Source organism: Eriocheir sinensis, chromosome 29 (assembly GCF_024679095.1).
Source record: "Eriocheir sinensis breed Jianghai 21 chromosome 29, ASM2467909v1, whole genome shotgun sequence".
Classification (NCBI taxonomy): Eukaryota; Metazoa; Arthropoda; class Malacostraca; order Decapoda; family Varunidae; genus Eriocheir; species Eriocheir sinensis.
The window spans coordinates 8,036,681-8,059,180 of record NC_066537.1 but is presented as its reverse complement, the minus strand read 5'-3'; the positions used below and the strand labels follow the sequence as shown (position 1 = coordinate 8,059,180).

General features: G+C 38.2%; 1 protein-coding gene across 9 annotated transcripts in view; it reads left to right on the top strand.

Moving 5' to 3' along the window:
• LOC127004952 (protein furry-like) overlaps positions 1–22,500 on the top strand; it is a 160,651-nt gene that overhangs the window by 85,357 nt on the left and 52,794 nt on the right. For all 9 annotated transcript variants that reach the window (XM_050873260.1, XM_050873262.1, XM_050873254.1 and 6 more), the window contains 2 exons: positions 12,236–12,355; positions 19,186–19,328. In XM_050873260.1, the coding sequence (XP_050729217.1) occupies positions 12,236–12,355; positions 19,186–19,328 (263 nt within the window). The remainder of the gene's footprint in view (positions 1–12,235; positions 12,356–19,185; positions 19,329–22,500) is intronic.

The following is a 22,500-nucleotide window of genomic DNA, read 5'->3' as shown; positions in this document are numbered from 1 at the left end:
AAAAGAAGAAGAAGAAGAAGATCAGTAGGAGGAAGAGGTGTAAGATGGCAAGGACGAGTAGGAAGAAAAAGAAGAAGAAGAAAAAGAAGAAGAAGAAGAAGAAGACGAAGGAGGAAGATGGCAAGGACGAATAAGAGAAGGAAGATCAGGAGACAAAAGAGAAGAAAAGTTTAAGCTCAAGAAAAAACCCAAAGGAAAACATTAGAACCAACTAACCAAGGAGAATAAGTAAAAAAATAAAGGAAAAAAAAAATGAGATAGAAATCCGTCGTGAAAAGTCTAAGGATTTCTCGCTTCACGTTTCACTTAATTGCTACTTCTCCTCTGGCGTGTCTGTGTGTGTGTGTGTGTGTGTGTGTAATGGGAAGAGAAGGGAAGGAAAGAGGGCAAACAAGGAAGAAAAGAAAGATTGGTAGGAGCAGGAAAGGGAGGAAAAGAAGGAAGGGAGGGAGAGAGAGAGAAAATAGAGGAAGGAGAGGAAAGGTAAGATTGAGGGAGAAAGTGTAGGAGGATAAAGAGGAAGGGAGGAACAAAGGGAGAGAAGAGAGAGAGGAAGGTAAGGAAAGAAAGGAGGGAGGGAGAGGGAGAGAAAATAAAGAGGGAAGGGAGGAGAGGAAAGGGAAGATACATGGAGAAAGGGAGAGAAATTGAGAGGAAGGGAGGGAACGAGAAAGAAGAGAGAGAGGAAGGGAAGGAAAGAAGGGAGGAAAGGAAGGGAGAGGGAATAAAGAGGAAGAAGAATAAGGAAAGAGGGAGGGAGAGGGAAGATGGAGGAAGAAAGGGAGAGAAGGAAGGAGAGAGAGAGAGAGAGAGAGAGTGTTATGTATGTATGTATGTGTGTGTGTGTGTCTTAGAATACAGCGTCAGTAAAGTCAGGTAAGGTATAAGGTTAATAAAACTTGTTCCTAATGAGACAGGTAGTGTGTAAGTTAGCCAGGTGAAGTAAGGTGCCTCTAATTATCGTCTTGTATACAGTGCTTATTATTATTATTATTATTATTATTATTATTATTATTATTATTATCATTATTCGTTTTGTTTTATTTTTACTTCTTTCATATTTTTCATTCTCATTCTATTTTTTACAGTAGAGGAAACAGTTCAAGGGCAAAAAAAAGGAAAAAATAATGAAAAAAGAGCCCGCTACTCACTACTTCACTATGTTTATCTATCTATTTATCTGTATCTGTCTATCTGTTTTTATCTATCTTACCTTCCTTTATCTATCTTTTTGTATATCTCTGTCGATCTTTCTTAATGTGTCTTTTCATCTTTCTTTTATATATCTCTGTCGATCTTTCTTAATGTGTCTTTTCATCTTTCTTTTTTATATCTTCCTCTCTCTACCTCCATATTTATCTATCTATATCTATTTACCTGTATCCTTTTCTATATATCTACCCTTGTGTCTTATCTGTCTTTATCTTCCCCCCTTTGTCTATTCGTCCATCCATGTATTATTTTCCTGTAAAGCATCAGAACCTTTTTAAAGCTTTCTGATCCGACTCTCGATTCCACGTACAGAATGGATGTTGTACGTTGTTGTTGTTGTTGTTATTTATAATTATTATTGTTGTTGTTGTTTCTGTTTGTATCAAGTCCTGTTTCCGTTTTCATTTTCAAGTTTTTTACACTAATATTTTTTCTCCTTTTTATTAATTTTTATGCTTTATACTTTTTTGTACTTTTTTTTATATTTCTGCCTTTCATACTTTACTTTTTTTACTTTTATACTTTTCAAATCTTTTTCTTATGCAACTTTTTATTAATTTATCACTAACATCTATTTTTTTCATTTTCTTTCAAAAATTTTTTTTTTGCAGCTCTTTAATCATCAATATCATCTTTTTATTTGCCTCTTTTTTTATGAATATTTCTATGGAATTGTTTCTATTAATTTATCACTAACAAATTTAATCTTCACTTCGTTCATTACTACTGTTTTTTTTTTCTCTTTGCAGTTTTATATTTTAGTTTTTCTTTTTATATATTTTTTTTCATGCAATTACTTCGATTAATTTATATCACAACTTTTTTTTCACTTTCTATTAATTTATCACTAACAACTTTTTAATTTTCACTTCGTTCATTACTACTGTTTTTTTTTTCTCGTCTTTGTAGTTTTATATTTTAGTTTGTTTTCTTTTTATCATTTTCATGCAATTACTTCGATTAATTTATATCAGTAACAACTTTTTAACTTTCTATTAATTTATCACTTTTTAATTTTCACTTCGTTCATTATTAGTCTTTTTTTCTCGTCTTTATAGTTTTATATTTTATTTTGTTTTTTATCAGTATTTTTTTCATGCAATTACTTCGATTAATTTATATCAGTAACAACTTTTTCACTTTCTATTAATTTATCACTAACAACTTTTTAATCTTCACTTCGTTCATTACTACTGTTTTTTTTTCTCGTCTTTGTAGTTTTATATTTTAGTTTGTTTTCTTTTTATCATTTTCATGCAATTACTTCGATTAATTTATATCAGTAACAACTTTTTAACTTTCTATTAATTTATCACTAACAACTTTTTAATTTTCACTTCGTTCATTACTACTGTCTTTTTTTCTCGTCTTTGTAGTTTTATATTTTATTTTGTTTTTTTATCAGTATTTTTTTCATGCAATTACTTCGATTAATTTATATCAGTAACAACTTTTTAACCTTCAACACATTCATTACAACATTTTTTCTTGTCTTCACTGTTTAATCTTTTAGTCTAGTTTCTTTTTTCCAATATATTTTCATGCAATTACTTCGATTAATTTATATCAGTAACAACTTTTTAACCTTCAACACATTCATTACAACATTTTTTCTTGTCTTCACTGTTTAATCTTTTAGTCTAGTGTCCTTTTTCCAATATATTTTCATGCAATTACTTCGATTAATTTATATCAGTAACAACTTTTTCACCTTCAACACATTCATTACAACATTTTTTCTTGTCTTCACTGTTTAATCTTTTAGTCTAGTGTCTTTTTTCCAATATATTCTATATTATACTTCGATTAATTTATATCAGTAACAACTTCTAAGTTCATTATTACATTTTTCTTGTCTTCACTGTTTAATCTTTTAGTCTAGTTTCTCTTTTCCAATATATTTTCATGCAATTACTTCGATTAATTTATATCAGTAACAACTTTTTCACCATTATTTTCACTTCTGCTTTTTTTCTACTTCTCTTTTCAGTTTAATATTTTACTCTGTTTTCTTTTTTTATCATTCTATATTATACCTCTTTTATTTTCAGTTATAACACTTCTAAGTTCATTATTACATTTTTTACTTGTTCTTGCAGTTTAATATTTTCGTCTGTATCTTTTTATTATTCATTTCATTGTACATTTTTATTATTATTTTCTGTTACAACGTTTTAACATTCATTTTACATCACTACTGCATTATTTCTCTTATATAAATACCACCCCTCAAAATTAGAATCATCCCATTTTCTTTACATTCGTTCCCTCAGTATTCTAGTCTATTTTCTTTTTTATCAATCATGCAACTTTTATTTTTCAGTTATTATATTGTTTTTTTACTTTCATTTCATTCCCTACTACAATTTTTTTATCTAAACCACCCCTCAAAAACTACATATCCCATTTTCTTTACATTCGTTCCTTCAATATTAAGTCTATGTTCTTTTTATCAAACTATCATGCAACTTTTCATCTTCAGTTATTATATTGTTTTTTACTTTCATTTCATTCCCTACTACAATTTTTTTTATATCTAAACCACCCCTCAAAAACTACATATCCCATTTTCTTTACATTCGTTCCTTCAATATTTTAGTCTGTGTTCTTTTTATCAATCATACAACTTTTATTTTTCAGTTATTATATATTTTTACCTGCATTACTGTCACTACTAACACATTTCTCTTATCTAAACCACCCCTCAAAAACTACATATCCCATTTTCTTTACATTCGTTCCCTCAATACTAAGTCTATGTTCTTTTTATCAAACTATCATTCAACTTTTCATCTTCAGTTATTATATTTTTTTTTAACCTTTGCATTCACCGCTACCACATTTTTCTCCTCTCCAAACCACCCCTCAAAAATTATATTCCATTTTCTTTACATTCGTTCCCTCAATATTTTAGTTTTTTTTTTATCAATCTATTACACAACTTCTTTTATTTTCAGTCATACATTTTTACAATTATTCCGTTCACTACTGCCATTTTTTCTCTTTATAAACCACCCCTCAAAAAATAATATTCCATTTTCCATTTTTCCATTTTTATTTGTTCCCTCAATATTTTTTTTTTTTATCAATCTATTACACAACTTCTTTTTATTTTCAGTCATACCTTTTTACAATTATTCCGTTCACTACTGCCATTTTTTCTCTTTATAAACCACCCCTCAAAAAATAATATCCCATTTTCTTTACATTCGTTCCCTATGATGGTCTAATAACTCTAATTAATACTTCTTTCCTCTCTTTCTAATCGTCTTAACCGGCATTAACTATTCCCTGACTCAACCCTCGGGTCCTGAAAAGTAAGGGCGGTGAACTCTTACTATATTCTCAAACATTTCGACACCCAAGGACGCACATTATAGACAAGGCTTTCGTAGGAGTTTCGGGCATTTCCACTGGTAGTTTTATGACCCTGGTGGTAGTTTGACCCTTTTTCTGTGCCATGAAAGTAAAAAAGGCGTTCGTAGGAGTTTTGGGCATTTCCACTGGTAGTTTTATAACCCTGGTGGTAGTTTGACCCTTTTTCTGTGCCATGAAAGTAAAAAAGGCGTTCGTAGGAGTTTTGGGCATTTCCAGGGGTAGTTTTATGACCCTGGTGGTAGTTTGACCCTTTTTCTGTGCCATGAAAGTAAAAAAGGCGTTCCTAGGAGTTTTGGGCATTTCCACTGGTAGTTTTATGACCCTGGTGGTAGTTTGACCCTTCCTCTGTACCATGAAACTAAAATAAGGCGTTCGTAGGAGTTTTGGGCATTTCCAGGGGTAGTTTTATGATCCTGGTGGTAGTTTGACCCTTCCTCTGTACCATGAAACTAAAATAAGGCGTTCGTAGGAGTTTTGGGCATTTCCAGGGGTAGCTTTATGACCCTGGTGGTATTGTGACCCTTCCTCTGTACCATGAAACTAAAATAAGGCGTTCGTAGGAGTTTTGGGCATTTCCAGGGGTAGTTTTATGACCCTGGTGGTATTGTGACCCTTCCTCTGTACCATGAAACTAAAATAAGGCGTTCGTAGGAGTTTTGGGCATTTCCAGGGGTAGTTTTATGACCCTGGTGGTAGTTTGACCCTTCCTCTGTACCATGAAACTAAAATAAGGCGTTCGTAGGAGTTTTGGCCATTTCCAGGGGTAGTTTTATGATCCTGGTGGTAGTTTGACCCTCTGTACCATGAAACTAAAATAAGGCGTTCGTAGGAGTTTTGGGCATTTCCAGGGGTAGTTTTATGATCCTGGTGGTAGTGTGGCCCTTCCTCTGTACCATGAAACTAAAATAGGCGTTCGTAGGAGTTTTGGGCATTTCCAGGGGTAGTTTTATGACCCTGGTGGTATTGTGACCCTTCCTCTGTACCATGAAACTAAAATAAGGCGTTCGTAGGAGTTTTGGGCATTTCCAGGGGTAGCTTTATGGCCCTGGTGGTATTGTGTCCCTTCCTCTGTACCATGAAACTAAAATAAGGCGTTCGTAGGAGTTTTGGGCATTTCCAGGGGTAGTTTTATGACCCTGGTGGTAGTGTGGCCCTTCTTCTGTACAGTGAACCTAAAGAAACACTCATTAGAACCCGTCTGACCTCCTTTTCGACCTTTGGAAGTAAAAGATGCCAGGGGTGGAAGTATCTTAATATATTCTTCCTTCCTCGTGTTGTCATTAGTCCCAGGTCTAATTAATCAGCTTGGTCTTGGTCGTCCCTATACTGTATCCCTTCTTAAGAGGAGAGAACTGGAGGGGAATGGGGGGAGGAGGAGGAGTAGAGAAGGAGAGGGAGAAAGAGGAGGAGTAAGAGGGATGAGGAAAGATCAAGATTATATAAGAGTAGTTTAGTTGTGATTGTAAGTCTCTCTCTCTCTCTCTCTCTCTCTCTCTCTCTCTCTCTCTCTCTCTCTCTCTCTCTCTCTCTCTCTCTCTCTCTCTCTCTCTCTCTCTCTCTCTCTTCCTCCTTGTTGTTCTATCCCCCTCCTCTCTCCATCTCTCTTTCCTTCTCTCTCTTCTTCCTCTTCCTCCACGTTTCCTCTTCTCTCCTTTAGTCTCTCTCTCTCCTCCCTTCTCTCCATTTTTTCTCTTCCTCTTTCTCTCCATTCCTCATTTCCTCCTCCATTTCTCCCTCCTTCCTTCTTTCCTTCCCTCCCTCCCATTAGTTTTGATTGTAAGTCTTGTAATAAAAGGAATGCGCTCTCTCTATCTCTCTCTCTCTCTCTCTCTCTCTCTCTCTCTCTCTCTCTCTCTCTCTCTCTCTCTCTCTCTCTCTCTCTCTCTCTCTCTCTCTCTCTCTCTCTCTCTCTCTCTCTCTCTCCTCTCTCTCTTCTTCCTCCTCCTCCTCGTTTTCTCTCTTCTTCCTCCTCCTCCTCGTTTTCTCTCTTCTCTCCTTTAATCTCTCTTTCCTCCCTACTCTCCATTTCTCTCTTCCTCTTTCTCTCCATTCCTCATTTCCTCCTCTCCTTTTCTCCCTCCTTCCTTCTTTCCTTCAGTCTCTCCCATTCTCTTTCTCTCTCGCTCTCTCCCTCCTTCTTTCTCCTTTCCTCCATCTGTCCATTCCTACCTACATTCCAGTCTCCATTCCTTCCTCTCTCCTTCCCTCCCTCCTCTCCTTCTCTCCTTTCTCTTCGTCCTTCGTGACCTCTCCTTCACTCACTCCTCTCCTTCTCTCCATTCTCTTCGTCCTTCGTGACCTCTCCTTCACTGAGATGTTTGGAGGAGGGAGGAAAGAGGGTGGGGGAGGGGAGTAGATGGTGATGGGTGGATGATGATGGTGATGATGATGATGATTTTTTTGTTGGTGTTCTTGTTTTCGTTGTGTTTTTTTGTTTTTTTTTTTTTTTGTTCATGACCCTCTTCTTATCTTGCTTCCTCTTCCTCTTCCTGGTCGTCCTTGTGTTCTTTTCTTCTGTTTATCTTTCGTCTTTTTCTTTTTTTCTCTATTCTTCATTTTTCTTCTTCTTTCTTCATTTTATATTTTCTTCTCTTTCCTTATTCATTTTCATAGTTCTTTTCTTCATTTTCTTTATTTATCTTCTTGCCTTTCTTAATTTTCTTCTTTTCTTCCTGCAAAAGATAGATAATTTTGCTACTACTACTACTACTACTACTACTATTATTACTACTACTATTACTACTACTACTACTACTACTGATACTACTACAGCTAATTTTACTACCACTACTACCACTATTTATGCTACTACTTTTATCACCACAACCAACACTACTCCTACTACTATTACTACTACTACTACTACTACTACTACTACTACTACTACTGATACTACTACAGCTAATTTTACTACCACTATTTATACTACTACTTTTATCACCACAACCAACACTACTCCTACTACTATTACTACTACTACTACTACTACTACTACTACCACTACCTCTACCACTACCTGTTACATATTTCATCATCACTACTTTTAACACTTTTAATTGCAGCTTTTAACTTCATACAATTCCACTTTTTATTATATCAAGGTGAAGGCAGACATACTTTTTTTTTTTTTACTTAAAAAAGGGAAAAAAAAAAAGAAAAGGTCCGTGGTCAAAGTGTCTCCATTACCGGGAAAAAGGAAAATAAGAGGAGGAAAAAGGAGGAAAAAAGGGAGTGAATATCAAACTTCCGTAACTGAGCCGGATTGTCTCTCTCTCTCTCTCTCTCTCTCTCTCTCTCTCTCTCTCTCTCTCTCTCTCTCTCTCTCTCTCTCTCTCTCTCTCTCTCTCTCTCTCTCTCTCTCTCTCTCTCTCTCTCTCTCTCCATTTTTTCTTTCCTATCTTCTTTTCTTCCATTCCCTATTTTTATTAACTCTTCTTTCTTTTCTTCTTCTTTCCTTCCTTTCTCTTCCTTCGTCTCTCTCCTTTCTTACACTTTCGTCCTTCTTTCCTTTTTTCCCCTCACTTTCCTCTCTTCCCTCTTCCGCAAACACTTTCCCTCATTCTCTCTCTCTCTCTCTCTCTCTCTCTCTCTCTCTCTCTCTCTCTCTCTCTCTCTCTCTCTCTCTCTCTCTCTCTCTCTCTCTCTCTCTCTCTCTCTCCTGGCATATCCATTTCCTTCCTCTCTCCCCACACGTCAAGATACGCTTCGCCACAAGATCGGGGCTGTGTTGTGGTGGCAGGGTTAGTTTGTTTGTTTGTTTGTGTTTGTTTGTGTTTGTTTGTGTTTGTTCTTCCCACTCGTGTTCACAAAATTGCCCTGGCGTGACCATTCTTCGTGTTCTCTCTCTCTCTCTCTCTCTCTCTCTCTCTCTCTCTCTCTCTCTCTCTCTCTCTCTCTCTCTCTCTCTCTCTCTCTCTCTCTATTGTTCTAGTTTTTCTTCTCCTTTCTCTACCTCTTTTTTTTCCATTTCCTCTTCATCTTTTATCCCCTCTTCGTCCTCCTCCTCCTCCTCCTCCTATCTCCTCTTCTTTATTCTACACTTCGTCTTTATCTTTTACTCACTCTTCCTCCTCCTCCTCCTCCTCCTGTCTTCTCTTCATCTTCTTTTCCTCCATACCATATTCTTATTAACTTTTCCTTCTTTTCTTTCTTCCTTCCTTTCTCTTCTCTCATCTCTCTCCTTTCATGCATTCTCGTCATTCCTTCCCTCCTTTCTTCCTTCTTCTCTCCCTCACTCTCCCCCCTTCCTTCCCTTTTCCACTCATACTTTCCCTTCCCTCATTCTCTCTCTTCTGTCTCTCCTTCCTTCCCTCCCTCCCTCCCTCCCTCCCCTCCTGGCTATCGTTATCCTCTTCTTCCTCATCATCATCATTATCGTCATTTTATAGTAAATTAATAGAAAAATTCCGTTCTGCTTACATATTTAGCAAACCATGACAAGCTCTTTCTGACGTCATCCCCCGCTCCCCACGCCTCCTCTTTGTTTTCCTTTTTAATATGTTTATCCTATTCTCTTTTCCTCTACCTTCACATCTTCCTCATCCTCATCATCATCGTATAGTAAAATAAAAGAAAAAATCCCATTCTGCTTACATATTTAGCACACCGTTACAGGCTCTCTCTGACGTCATCCCCCGCTATCCACGCACCCACCCGAGCAGCGGCAGCGGGCGGCGGCAAACAGAGTGTGCAAGTTACGCAGCGCGATGCAACAATATTCCCGCGATGAAAACTGATAATAATTGGCCATTTTTTCCGTGTCATGAGCAGGCGAGAGGGAGTGGGGGAGGAGAGGGAGGGAGACTAGGTGACGTAGAAACACAGATAGAGACAGAAAGAAAGAAAGAAAGAAAGAAAGATCATTTACAGAGGCAGAAATAACTCAGACAGACAGACAGAAACAAAACAAAAATAGACCTATATAAAGACAGACAGACACAGACAGACAAAGAAAGAAAGAAAGAAAGAAAGAAGATCAGTTACAGAGGCAGAAATAGACAGACAGACAGACATAAACAAAAAAAATAGACGTATGAAAAGACAGATAGACACAGAAACACTGACAGGTAAACAGGAGATGGATGAGCGCAGACAGACAAATAGACAGAGATAGAGTCAGACAAAGAGACAGACAGACAGACAAACAGAAACACAGACACAAACCAACAGAGAGAAAGAGAGACAGACGAACATACATACATACATACATTCATACATACATACATATATACATACATACTAAAGGAAAGAAAGGAGGAAGGAATGAGAAAAACGATAAAAGGCGGAAAATAAAAGAGAAAAGGGAGAGAAATAAAAAAAAAAACGAAAGAAAGGCCTGTACACCCCTTCCCTCCACCCCCCCACCCCCACCCCCACCCCCCCACACACACACACATACATACATACATACATACATACACACATTCACTAACAAAGAAGCAAATACAGCCCCGCTCGTTAATTTAGGGCACATGTGATTAGTAATAACATTTGTGCGCGGGCCTTTGTTGAATAAGCTCTCATATATATATTGTTGGCGAGCACCTCCACCACCACCATCACCACCACCACCACCACCACCACCATCATCATCACCATCATCAGCCTTTCGTTCACACACTCACACAAACTTTTTTACGCTCCATTTAACGTTGTATGGTGCGTTGTTTTCTATAGCGTATTCTGTAAGGTCAGGCTTAGCTTACCATAGAGAGAGAGAGAGAGAGAGAGAGAGAGAGTAAAAGTGAGATAAAGGAAGAGGGAAAAAAAGAAATATTAGTCTATGGAAGAAAAAAAAAACGAAAAGAAGAGCGAGAGAGAGAGAGAGAGAGAGAGAGAGAGAGAGAGAGATGGGGGATTGCTAGTAACCTTTGTCCATACTCTCCCCTTTGTGTGTGTGGGGGACAGGGGAGAGGGGGGAGAGTTGGAACGCGTGGAAGGGGGAGGGGAGAGGGGTGCATAGTCCTTTTCTCTTTTCTCGTATTGTTTGTTTTTATTCTCCCTTTTTTTCTATTTCTTTCCTTCTTTCCTTACTTTTTTTTGTGTGTGGATGTGCATAGGTTGTTATTTTTCTCCTCCATATCTTTTTTTCTCTCTTTCTCCTTTCCTTTTTTTGTGGGTTGTACATATGTTTTGATTTTCTTCCTTTGTATTATTATTTTCTTATCTTTCTTCATTTTCTTCATCTCATTTTTCTTCATCTTCAATTTCTTCATCTTTTTCTTCATCTCATTTTTCTTCATCTTCAATTTCTTCATCTTTTTCTTCATCTTCATTTTCTTCATCTCATTTTTCTTCATCTTCAATTTCTTCATTTTTTTCTTTATCTTCATTTTCTTCATCTCATTTTTCTTCATCTTCAATTTCTTCATCTTCATTTTCATCTTTATTTTCTTCATCTCATTTTTCTTCATCTTCAATTTCTTCATCTTTTTCTTCGTCTCCTTTTTCTTCATCTTTATTTCTTTTTGTGTGTCAGGGAAGAGGAATGTATAGGTCTTTCTTTTCCTTCTTATCGTTATTTTTTTTATCTTTTTCCTCCTTATTTCCTTATTTTTTACGTGTTTTTACTCTTCTTACTTCTATCTTCCATCCGAAATTGACCTCTCTTTTGCCCACTCTTTTATACGAGCAGTGATTAGCGGGCTTTTTTCTTTCTTTTCTCGCATATTTTTTTGTTTGACCTTGAGTTGCTTCCGCCTCTTCTTCTTTTTCTTCTTCTTCTTCTTTTTTCTTCTCCTATTAATACTACTACTATTACTATTACTATTACTCCTCCACTATTCTTTTCTTTTCGCTCTTCCTTAATCCCCAACCTTTTTATGCACAAACTGTTACGGAGACATTGAGATCAAAACAGTTTAAGGTTGTATGAATATGCGAGTGGTTTGGATTTTTTATTACATCGCTAAGGAAGGGAGGAAGGGAGGGAGTGAAAAGTTTGGCTTGAGAGGGGTGACCTTTTCAGAAGCCTCCCCCTCTAATCCAGGAGCTATTCGAACACGTAAAACACTAAAACACACTAACTTCCTGGGCTGCCTGGGAAAAATTACAAAGCCACATTTGGGTAATTAAGAAAGTTATGTCCCGCGGGGTAGTAATTAGATTGTAGAAGTTCGCTTTATTGTTTTTGTGGCTATTATTGCTGCTACTACTACTACTATTACTACTACTGCTGCTGCTGCTGCTCTTACTACTACTACTACTACTACTACTACATCTACTATTACTTTTTTTTTTCTTCGTTTCTTCTTTTTCTTCTTCTTGCTCTTCTTATTCTTCTTGTTATTGTTTCTTTTTCTTTTTTCTTGTTTCTTCTGTTTCTTCTTTCTTTTTTTTCTTTTTTCTTCCTCTTCTTTCTTTCTTTTTTTCTTTCTTTCTTCTTCACATCTACTCTTACTTCTGCCTCTTCTTCTTCTTCTTCTTCTTCTTCTTTTTCCTCTTCTTCTATTACTACCACTACTTTTACTACTAATACTAAGACTATCACTGAAATTAGAGTTAACTTTAAGACCTCTAAACAGCCACTAACAACAACTATTACCACCATAACTATCACAATCTTCACTACCACAACTGCCACCACCACCATCACCACCACAGCCATCTCTCTCACGTCCCTCTCTCTCTCTCTCTCCCCTCCCAGAGCACCGCGAATCCTCCACCCTGGATGTGCTTCTCTCGTCGACGTACTCTCGCTCGCAGCTCTACCTCTCGAAGCAGTTGGCGCACCTACACCCAGAGCTCACCATGCCCATGTTCTCAGGTAGGTTACTCGGCCACGGTCTGATCATGTACTGGACTCGTGATTGCTAGGGAGCGTGTGTGTGTGTGTGTTTTGTTTTTCAGTGTTTGTTTGTGTGTTTAGACCGATATTGCTTTTTGTCTTCTTTTTGGTTCTTATATACGGGAAGAACTTTTTCGGGTTGAGGAGGACGAGGAGGAGGAGGAGGGTCAAAGGATCAAAGTGGAGAGGAAAGAAGATAAAAAAAAGTATATGAGAGAGAGAGAGAGAGAGAGAGAGAGAGAGAGAGAGAGAGAGAGAGAGAGAGAGAGACAAAAACAGAGTATTAATTAGCTTAAGTAGGTCGAATACCCTTTGTTTTGCCCCCAGGAAGGCCCCGGTAAGGGTTGAGCGGGTAGTTTTATGAGGGGAAGGAGTGGCAGATGAGGCGAAGCACAGGTAGATAGACAGATTGATAGATAGAGATGCATAGACGATTAGCTTGATGTTTAGATATAGATGGATGAATAGATAGATAGAGGGAGAGACTATAAGGACAGATAGATAGATAGGTAGATAGATTGATAGATAGTGATACATAGACAATTTGCTGGATAATTAGATATAGATGGGTGAATAGATAGATAGATAGATAGATAGCTGGAGAGAGAGAGAGAGAGAGAGAGAGAGAGAGAGAGAGAGCAGATTCACCCTTAGCCTAGTCATTATGTAGCGAATGCAAATCTTTATCTAATTATTAACGAACGTCACTTCCACGAGGCTTCAGAGAGGAAAGAAAAAGAAAAAAAACAGGACAGATTGCGAATAATATTACAAAGAACGGATTAAATAGTATTACAAAGGAAAAAAGTATTAGAAAGCCAACTACTTTTTTACTTTTTTTAGCCTACTACTATCATTACTATTACTAAGTGAAAAGTGTCATGATGTATCCGTAGACTTATTCACACATACACGCACATACACACATACATTCATAAGTTGACTGACCACACTTTTCACTTCGTCTCATTAGGTTCACAAACACGGGAATGAATTATGGAAAGGTTTTTATTCAGGCTACGTGCTGGCAAATATTATGGTCCGCAAATATATCAAACCATTTAAAAGGTCAGTGAAGCGAGTGAGTAAACAAAGTATATATTATAGAGGTGGTGATGGTGATGATGATGATGATGGTGTTTAGGTGTGTGTGTGTGTGTGTGTGTGTTTGTGTTGATGCTCTTTTGTTTCCTTTGTTTTCAGTGGTCATATGGTTTTCTTTTTATGTGGGTGTTTTTTTTTTATGTATTATTGATGTTCCCATGAAGTTACTGATTACAGGTTTTGGTAATTAGTGTTGTTATAGGCAATAGTGTTGTTTTAAATAAGTAATGAGTGGGATAGTTAGTAGTTGAAGAGGAGAGTTTCATAAGTTGAAATGATTATAGTTGAAAATAGAATAAAATAGAGAAAATAAAATAGAGGAATGGAATAATTGAAGGGTTTATATAGTAAATGAGGAAAATCTAGATAATAATTGAAAATCTTATAAACAAAAACTAATAAAAGAATGAGAAAATAATAGGAAAAAGAAAAGAGTTTGAATAATAAGTGAAGAAATAAGTTTGATAAAAATAACAGCAGCTGAAAATATAATAAAACCGAAACTAATAAACATAATAATAACATAATAGTTAAAAGAAGACAGTTGGAAGATAGTTAAAGACGATAGATTATATAATTATAGAAGAAAGTTGAAAATTAGGCTAGCGGAACACTCCATCACTCTGGGTTGGCTATAAGGAAAGGAACAATATATTAGCTCGTGACACGCAAGACTTATATTACTACCAAGCGCTCACCACCTTTATTTTTTTTCTTTCTTGGCTTCCGTGAGTTTAGTAATTAATTAATTGCCTTAATTATTCCCTCGTCCAGAAACTCCTCCTTCAGGGCGTTCACCTCCGATTTTTTATAAGACTCCCCTGCAGATAGTAATGATGATGATGATAAGGAGGAGGAGGATAATGACGGTAATGATATGATAATGAGAGAAGAATATGAATAATAATAATAAAATTAAGATGATTAAGGAGGAAAATAGTAATGAAAACAAGACTTTTTTTTCTTAATTAGTGAAAATTTTAATCTACATGTATCATTGAAAGCACAAACAAAAATAAAATAAAATAAAAATCAGAAAGGAAGAAGAAAAGAGAGATAGAGAATAAGTTAGAACAAAAAAATAAACGTATGATTAATAACAGTAATAATGATAATGATTGAATGAAAATAAGAAACAACCATAAGTAAAAAAAAATCTATAAACAAAAAAAATAAAAGTAAAGAACAAGTTGGAAAATAGAAAACACATAAAAAATGAAGAATAATAACAATGATGGCTAATACAATGAAAGAAACCATCACAAGCAAAAAAAATCATTATAAAAAAACGGAAAAGGTAAAAAAAAGAAAGTCGGAAAATAGAAAACAAATAAGAAATGAAGAATAATAACAACGATAGCTAATACAATGAAAGAAACCATCACAAGCAAAAAAAAACATTATAAAAAAACACAGAAAAGGTAAAAAAAGCAAGTTGGAAAAAAGGAAACAAATATGGATGAAAAAAATTTACTTCACCTTCTTCTAAATCTACTTCTTGTTTTGTTCTTCCACTTATTATTATTATTATTATTATTATTATTATTATTATTATTATTATTATCATTTTTTACTATTTCTTCATTAATCTCATTTTACTTTATTTACTTCCCAGAGAACAACAACTACAACAACAATTACAATCACCATCCATCCTTCCTCTAACACAAACAACAGACTAACAACTAAATAATTAATAAAATCCCCGTTGTCTTGGCGCACTCGGCCGACCTTTAAAACACACCCTTATTAGGTTACCACGACGCTGGAAAGAGAGAGAAAAATATAGAGAAACAAACTTAAAAAAAACACACCCTCCTGAATAATTGTTTTTGAGCCTCTTACTGGAAAGAGAATGACAGTAGGAAGAGAAAGGTTAAGCCACGGACAGACAGACTACGTGATGGCGGGGGGTTTACTGTCCATCCCGTTGTACTTACTATAAAAAAAAATACGCGCTCCCCACAGACTCAGGGGCCCATGTGTCGGAGAGGAGCATTGAGGCCACGCGTAGCTCTTCTTCTTCTTCTTCTTTTATTAATTTTTATCTTCTGTTTCACCTTCTAAATGTACTTGTTCTTGTTCTAGTTCTTCTTCCTCTTCTTCTTCTTCTTTTTCTTTTTCTTCTTTTTTATTTCATCTACTGTTTCACATTCTAAATATACTTCTTGTTCTAGTTCTTCTTCTTCTTCTTCTTCTTCTTTTATTTCATCTCCTATTTCACCTTCTAAATATACTTCTTGTTCTTGTTCTTCTACCGGTATTTACATTATTTTCCTTTAACTTTATGTATTTTCCTTATCTTGCTTTCTTATTTCCTTCCCTGAGAATACTTGTGAAGGAAAAGGGTTGTAAAAGTCAAGTGTTTCCCGTAGTACGAGAACCCATGATTTGTTTAGTGTAAGTGGAGTTGAGTAGCCTGTTCAAAGAGTGTAAAGAGAACTCGTTAAAAAGGAAGAATGATGTGAGGGAGAAGCGTTGCAGGAGGAGGAGGAGGAGGAGGAGAAGAAAAAGAGAAAAGGAAGTACATTATAAAGATCGATAGAAGAAAAATGAAAAAAGTCCCTTAGTGTCCAGTAGTACAAGAAGTCATAACAAGTTTAGGAAAGAGGAATACAGAAAAGAAGAAGTATATTTTAATGATCGGGGCAGCAAAACAGATAAAGAGGACCCGTTGAAAAGGAAGAATAATGTGAAGGGAAAGCATTGTGTAAGTCCTGAGTTTCCCGTAGCACAATAAGCCATAACAAGTCTAGGAAAGAGGAATACAGAAAAGAAGAAGTATATTTTAATGATCGGGGCAGCAAAACAGATAAAGAGGACCCGTTGAAAAGGAAGAATAATACGAAGGGAAGGCGTTTTATAAGCCCTCAGTTTCCCGTAGCACAATAAGCCATGTTTAAGGGAAAGAGGAATTCAGGAAAGAAGTATATTTTCATGATCGGGGCAGCAAATCAGGTAAAGAGGACCCGTTAGAAGGAAAGAATAGCGTAAAGGAAAACCGTTGTGTAAGTCCTCTAGTCTAGTAGAAGAAAAAGAAGGATAAGAAAAATATTATAATGATCCATAGACAAAATAACATACTTTTTGCCTTCTCTCTTTCACTCCTAATCTTTATCACATTCTTTATTTTTATTATTAGACTAGAAAGACGAACGTAGAAGAAAAAGAAGGAGAAGAAAAATATTATAATGATCCATAGACAAAATAACACTTCTTGCCTTCTCTCTTTCACTCCTAATCTTTATCACACAGACGAACGAAGAAGAAAAAGAAGAAGAAAAATATTATAATGATCCATGGACAAAATAACATACTTTTTGCCTTCTCTCTTTCACTCCTAATCTTTATCACACAGACGAACGAAGAAGAAAAAGAAGAAGAAAAATATTATAATGATCCATGGACAAAATAACATACTTCTTGGCTTCTCTCTTGCATTCCTAATCTTTATCTCACAGACGAACGAAGAAGAAAAAGAAGAACGAGAAGAAAAGAATATTATAATGATCAATAAACAATAAAAAAAAACATACTCTCTCTTCTTTCGTCTTCTCTTCACAAAATCTTATCATATTCATTTATCATTATTATCTGAAGTCACTCCCACGTCACGTCCAGGAATTTATCGTCACAACTAATTAGTACTCGACCTCAAGACATACTTTCTTTTCTTTCGTTTTCTCTTCACCAAATCTTTATCATATTCATTTATCATTGTTATCTGAAGTCACTCCCACGCCACATCCAGGAATTTATCGTCACAACTAATTAATACTCGACCTCAAGACATACTTTCTTTTCTTTCGTTTTCTCTTCACCAAATCTTATCATATTCATTTATCATTGTTATCTGAAGTCACTCCCACGCCACGAAGAATTTATCGTCACAACTAATTAGTACTCGACCTCAAGACATACTTTCTTTTCTTTCGTTTCTCTTCACCAAATCTTTATCATATTCATTTATCATTGTTATCTGAAGTCACTCCCACATCCAGGAATTTATCGTCACAACTAATTAATACTCGACCTCAAGACATACTTTCTTTTCTTTCGATTTCTCTTCACCAAATCTTATCATATTCATTTATCATTGTTATCTGAAGTCACTCCCACGCCACATCCAGGAATTTATCGTCACAACTAATTAATACTCGACCTCAAGACATACTTTCTTTTCTTTCGTTTTCTCTTCACCAAATCTTATCATATTCATTTATCATTGTTATCTGAAGTCACTCCCACGCCACGTCCAGGAATTTATCGTCACAATTAATTAGTACTCGACCTCATTAGCTTAAATAGGGATTATAGTAAGAAGGGCAATTATCCTCTACCTTCCATGGCCGTTGTGATGTTAATAAAGCAACTACTTATAAATACTAGTTAATCATGTGTACTACTAACAATAATAACTGAGGCTAATGTTATGTAGGGCGTTAGAGGAAGAAAACTATATACGGTAATGATTTAAACACACACACACACACACACACACACACACACACACACACACACAGAATTAGCCTTCGGGAAGATGATGGAGAGAGGGAAGAGGGGAAGGTTACGTGGTTTAGTCTCCTATCTCCCCTTCTCTCCCCTCTCTATCTCCCCTCTCCACCACCAAGGCCACAAGAGAGAGAGAGAGAGAGAGAGAGAGAGAGAGAGAGAGAGTTTGACTAGAGGAGGGGACACTGGCTTCCTGGCTTAACTGTCTCCTCCTCTCCCTCTGTTAGCAAACCCATTTTCCATCCCATCAACCTCTTCCCTACGTCCCTACCTCGTCCTTAATCTCTCCTCTGTACGTGTGTGTGTGTGTGTGTGTGTGTGTGTGTGTGTGTGTGTGTGTGTGTGTGTGTACGAGGATATAGAGTAGGGTCTTATCTCTCAGAGCGATCAACCGGACCCGTCAGGAGGAGCACGTTGAGGGGTTATTGAAGTCAGCCTTGAAATGAACCAATAACATGCATTATTGAAAACTGGAAGACGAAGCAAGAGGAGAAGGTGAAGGGGGTGGAGTTTAGAGAAGTCGGTCTTGAAATGAACCAATAACATGCACTATTGAAAAAGGGAAGACGAAGAAAGAGGAGAAGGAAGAACAGAAGGGGGAGGAGCTTAGTCGCCTTGCTATCCTGAACGGGCTTTCCTTTTGTCAGTTCTTGTGTTAGCCTAGTTTTCCATGTCCATGTCTCCTTCACGCGTACTATTTGGGTTTTGAAGAGACGCGTACAAATTAGCTACCTTATGTATTTATTTTATCAAGTCTTACAAGTTAATTTCTTTCCCTGATTCGTACGATTAGGAGTCACGCGTACAAATTGGCGAATGTATATATCTTTACCTACCTTGTGTTTGTATATTCTCCCGCGTACTAATAGGAACGACGCGTACAAATTGGTGAACATATGCCTTTAACTAACTACCATGCGTTTCTGTTTTGTCATTTCAGTGTTCCAGATAACTTTCCCTCCCTGACGCGTACGATTAGGAGTGACGCGTACAAATTGGCGAACATGTACCTTAATCTACCTTCTGCATTTGTCATTTTGTTCTGTGTAATTACTTTCTATATGTGTTTTGTCATTTCAACTTTTCCATGTCTGTTTCTTGCCCTCACGCGTACGATTAGGAGTGACGCGTACAAATTGGCGAGCATATTTCCCTATAACTAACTCTCCCTGTGTTCTCTCTCCCCCCGGCAGAGGTGAGCTACAGACTGCAGACCGCGCGCTGTGCCGTCCGCCAACTCCTGCTCCACTACCTCCTGCCCTGGCTCTACAACATGGAGCTGGTCGACCCCTCCACGCCCCCCGCCGCCCCCCCGCACGCCCCACACTACTGCCAGGTGGGTGATGCTGCCTCCCCTCCTCACCCTACTCTTCTTCTTCCTCCTCCTCCTCTTCTTCTTCGTCTCACACTTCTGGTTATATGTGTTTTTCTTCTTTTTTCCTCTCTTTTCTGTTACCCTTCATTCTTCTCTTACTCCTTCTTCCTCTTCCTCCTCCTCTTCCTTTTTTTTTTTTTTACTCCTCCTCCTCTTATACTGTCTCATCTTTTCTTCATTATTCCTCTCCTCTTTTACCCTCCTATTCCTCCTTCTCTTTTACCTTATTCCACTTACTTCTCCTCCTCCTCCTCCTCCTCCTGCTTTTCCGTCCACTTAATTCCCTCTCTCGTATGCACAGGCTTATGGTGTGTGTGTGTGTGTGTCTGTGTGTGTGTGTGTGTGTGTGTGTGTGTGTGTGTCCGAAGCTGTCATCCCCTCACGTCCCTCTCCTTCCCTCCCTCTCCCTTCCTTTCTCCCTCCCTCCCCCCTCTCTCTCTCCCCCCCTCTCCCTTCCTCTCTCCCTCCCTCACTTCTTCCTTTCCTCCCTCCCTTTTTTCCTCACCCCCTCTATCCCTCCTTTCCCTCCCTCTCTCTTCCTCCCTCCCTTCCCTGTCTTCCCTCTTCCCTTCCCTCCCTTCCCTCTCTCCCCCTCTCCCTTCCTCTCTCCCTCCCTCACTTCCTTTTCTCCCTCCCTTTTTTCCTCACCCCCTCTATCCTCCTTTCCCTCCCTCTCTCTTCCTCCCTCCTTCCTTCTTCTTCCTCTTCCCCTCCCCCTCTCTCTCCCCTCTCCCTTCTCTCTCCCTCCCTCCCTTTTTCCTCCTCCTTTCCTCCTCTCTCTTCCTCCCTCCCTTCCCTCTCTTCCCTCTTCCCCTCCCTCCCTTCCCTCTCTTCCGCCCTCTTCCCCTCCCTCTTCCCCTCCCTCCCTCCTTCCATTACCTGGCTTTGTACAGCTAAATTAGTGATTTTGTTAATGATTCGCTATTGGCCGTGACTCAGGTATTTGGCATCACAGGTGTCCAAGGTTAAATGAGGCGGCCGTGGTTGTGCGTAGAGCGATAATTAAAATGAAGAGGCGCGTGAACGACCCTCCATTGCGTTTACCCGGTTTTGTGACACAGGCTAATATACGGGGGAAAAAAAATATTGAAAAAAAAAGAAATAAAAAATGAAAGGAAAGGAAAAAAGTGCGCTGGGAGGTTTCTATTTATTGTGTCGACGTGATTTTGTGACTCGCTAATGTACGGAGGGGAAAAAATATAACTAAAAAAGAAAAAAAAGAAAGACAAACGAGAGAATCAAAAAATAAAAGTGCGCCTGATAATTGTCTTTTTTTTATTGTGTTGACCTGATTTTGTGACGCTTGGTAATATACAGGGCAAAAAAAAATGGTTAAAAAAAAGAAAGAAAGGAAAAAGGGAAGAAGGAAAGAAAAAATTAAAGCGCGCCTGATAATTGCCTTCTTTTTATTGTGTTGACCTGGTTTTGTGACACTTGCTAATATACGATACAAAAAAAAAGAAAAATAGCAAAGAAAAAAGAAGAAAAAAGAAAAAGAAAAACTGAAATAAAAGAAAAAAAGAAAAGTGCACGCATTTTTTTTATTGATTAGTTTCTGATACTCGATAATATTCGGTGCAAAAAAAAAAAAGCAAAAAAGGAAAAAAAAAACAGTTCGATCAGGAATTTTTTTTTTTTTTTTTTTTTTTTTATTGATTTCAGAACCGTAAATGAATTCAGAGTGGCTGTGAGACATGGCCACTAAACAGGGATGTGGAGAGGCGGACTGATGCCCTTGGTAATAAATGTCTACACAGAATGCTCCTCTCCCTCCCTCCCTCTCCCTTCCCCTTCTCCTCCCCCTCCCCCCCTCTCTCTCCCCCTCTCCCTCCCTCACTCCTTCCCTTCCTTTCTCCCTTTCTTCCTCACCCCCTCACCCCTGGAATAAGTGTCAAACCGGTGTCTACTCCGTGAGACTGATTCGACATAGATTACCTGCATAGTCCGTCAACGCCAACTCCGGCTAGACGGGAACGTGGAATGCTACCCAGAAGCTGACCCTGTCCATCGGGTTATTTCTCTCTCTCTCTCTCTCTCTCTCTCTCTCTCTCTCTCTCTCTCTCTCTCTCTCTCTCTCTCTCTCTCTCTCTCTCTCTCTCTCTCTCTCTCTCTCTCTCTCTCTCTCTCTCTCTCTCTCTCTCTCTCTCTCTTTACAGCTGAGTAGATAGTTCAAGGGCGAAAAGAAAAATATTATAAAAAAAAGCCCGCTACTTACTGCTCCTGAATAGAGGTCAAAGGAGTGGCCAAAAAGAGAGGTCAATTTCGGGAGTGGAGGAGGTCAAGGAGACGCCCACAAACCAAGTCAATAGATCCTGCCAGTAGGTACTTGCCCAGAGTGTGTGTGTGTGTGTGTGTGTGTGTGTGTGTGTGTGTGTGTGTGTATGTGTGTGTGTGTGTGTGTGTGTGTGCGAGGCTGTCATCTCTCACGTCCCTCTCCCTTCCTGCCCTCCCCTTCCCTTCTTCTCTCCCTCCCCCCTCTCCCTTCCTTTCTCCCCCTCTTCCTTCCTTTCTCCCTCCCTCCTTCCTTCCCTTCCTCCCTCCCTTTTTTTCCTCACCCCCGCTATCTCTCCTTTCCCTCCGTCTCTCTTCCTCCCTCCCTTCCTTCCCTCTCTTCCTCCCTCTTCCCCTCCCCCCCCCTCTCCCTTCCTGCCCTTCCCTTCCCTTCATCACTCCCCCCTCTCCCTTCCTTTCTCCCCCTCTTCCTTCCTTTCTCCCTTCCTCCCTCCCTTTTTTTCCTCACCCCCGCTATCTCCTTTCCCTCCGTCTCTCTTCCTCCCTCCCTTCCTTCCCTCTCTTCCTCCCTCTTCTCCTCCCCTCCCCTCCCCCGGGCTTGGCGTCGTAGGGTGGGGGAGGCGACGCGCGATAATTGGCTGATGTTTCTCTCGCGTTAAAACATCAGAGTCGTAAATGAATTCTACCAGGGAGATGTTTATGGGCGGATGTTTATCTCTCATCATTATTCCGTGCCGGGCGCCTCTCAAGTGATGTAGTTCGTGAGGAGAGATTTACCGCCGCAAAATATGGGCTGCCGTTGGTCACTCCGGACATGTGAACGCATAAATCTCAGGGACTTTTCACATTGTGTTTAATCCCATAAGTCTCTCTTTCTTTTTCTTTCTTTTTTTTCTTTTTT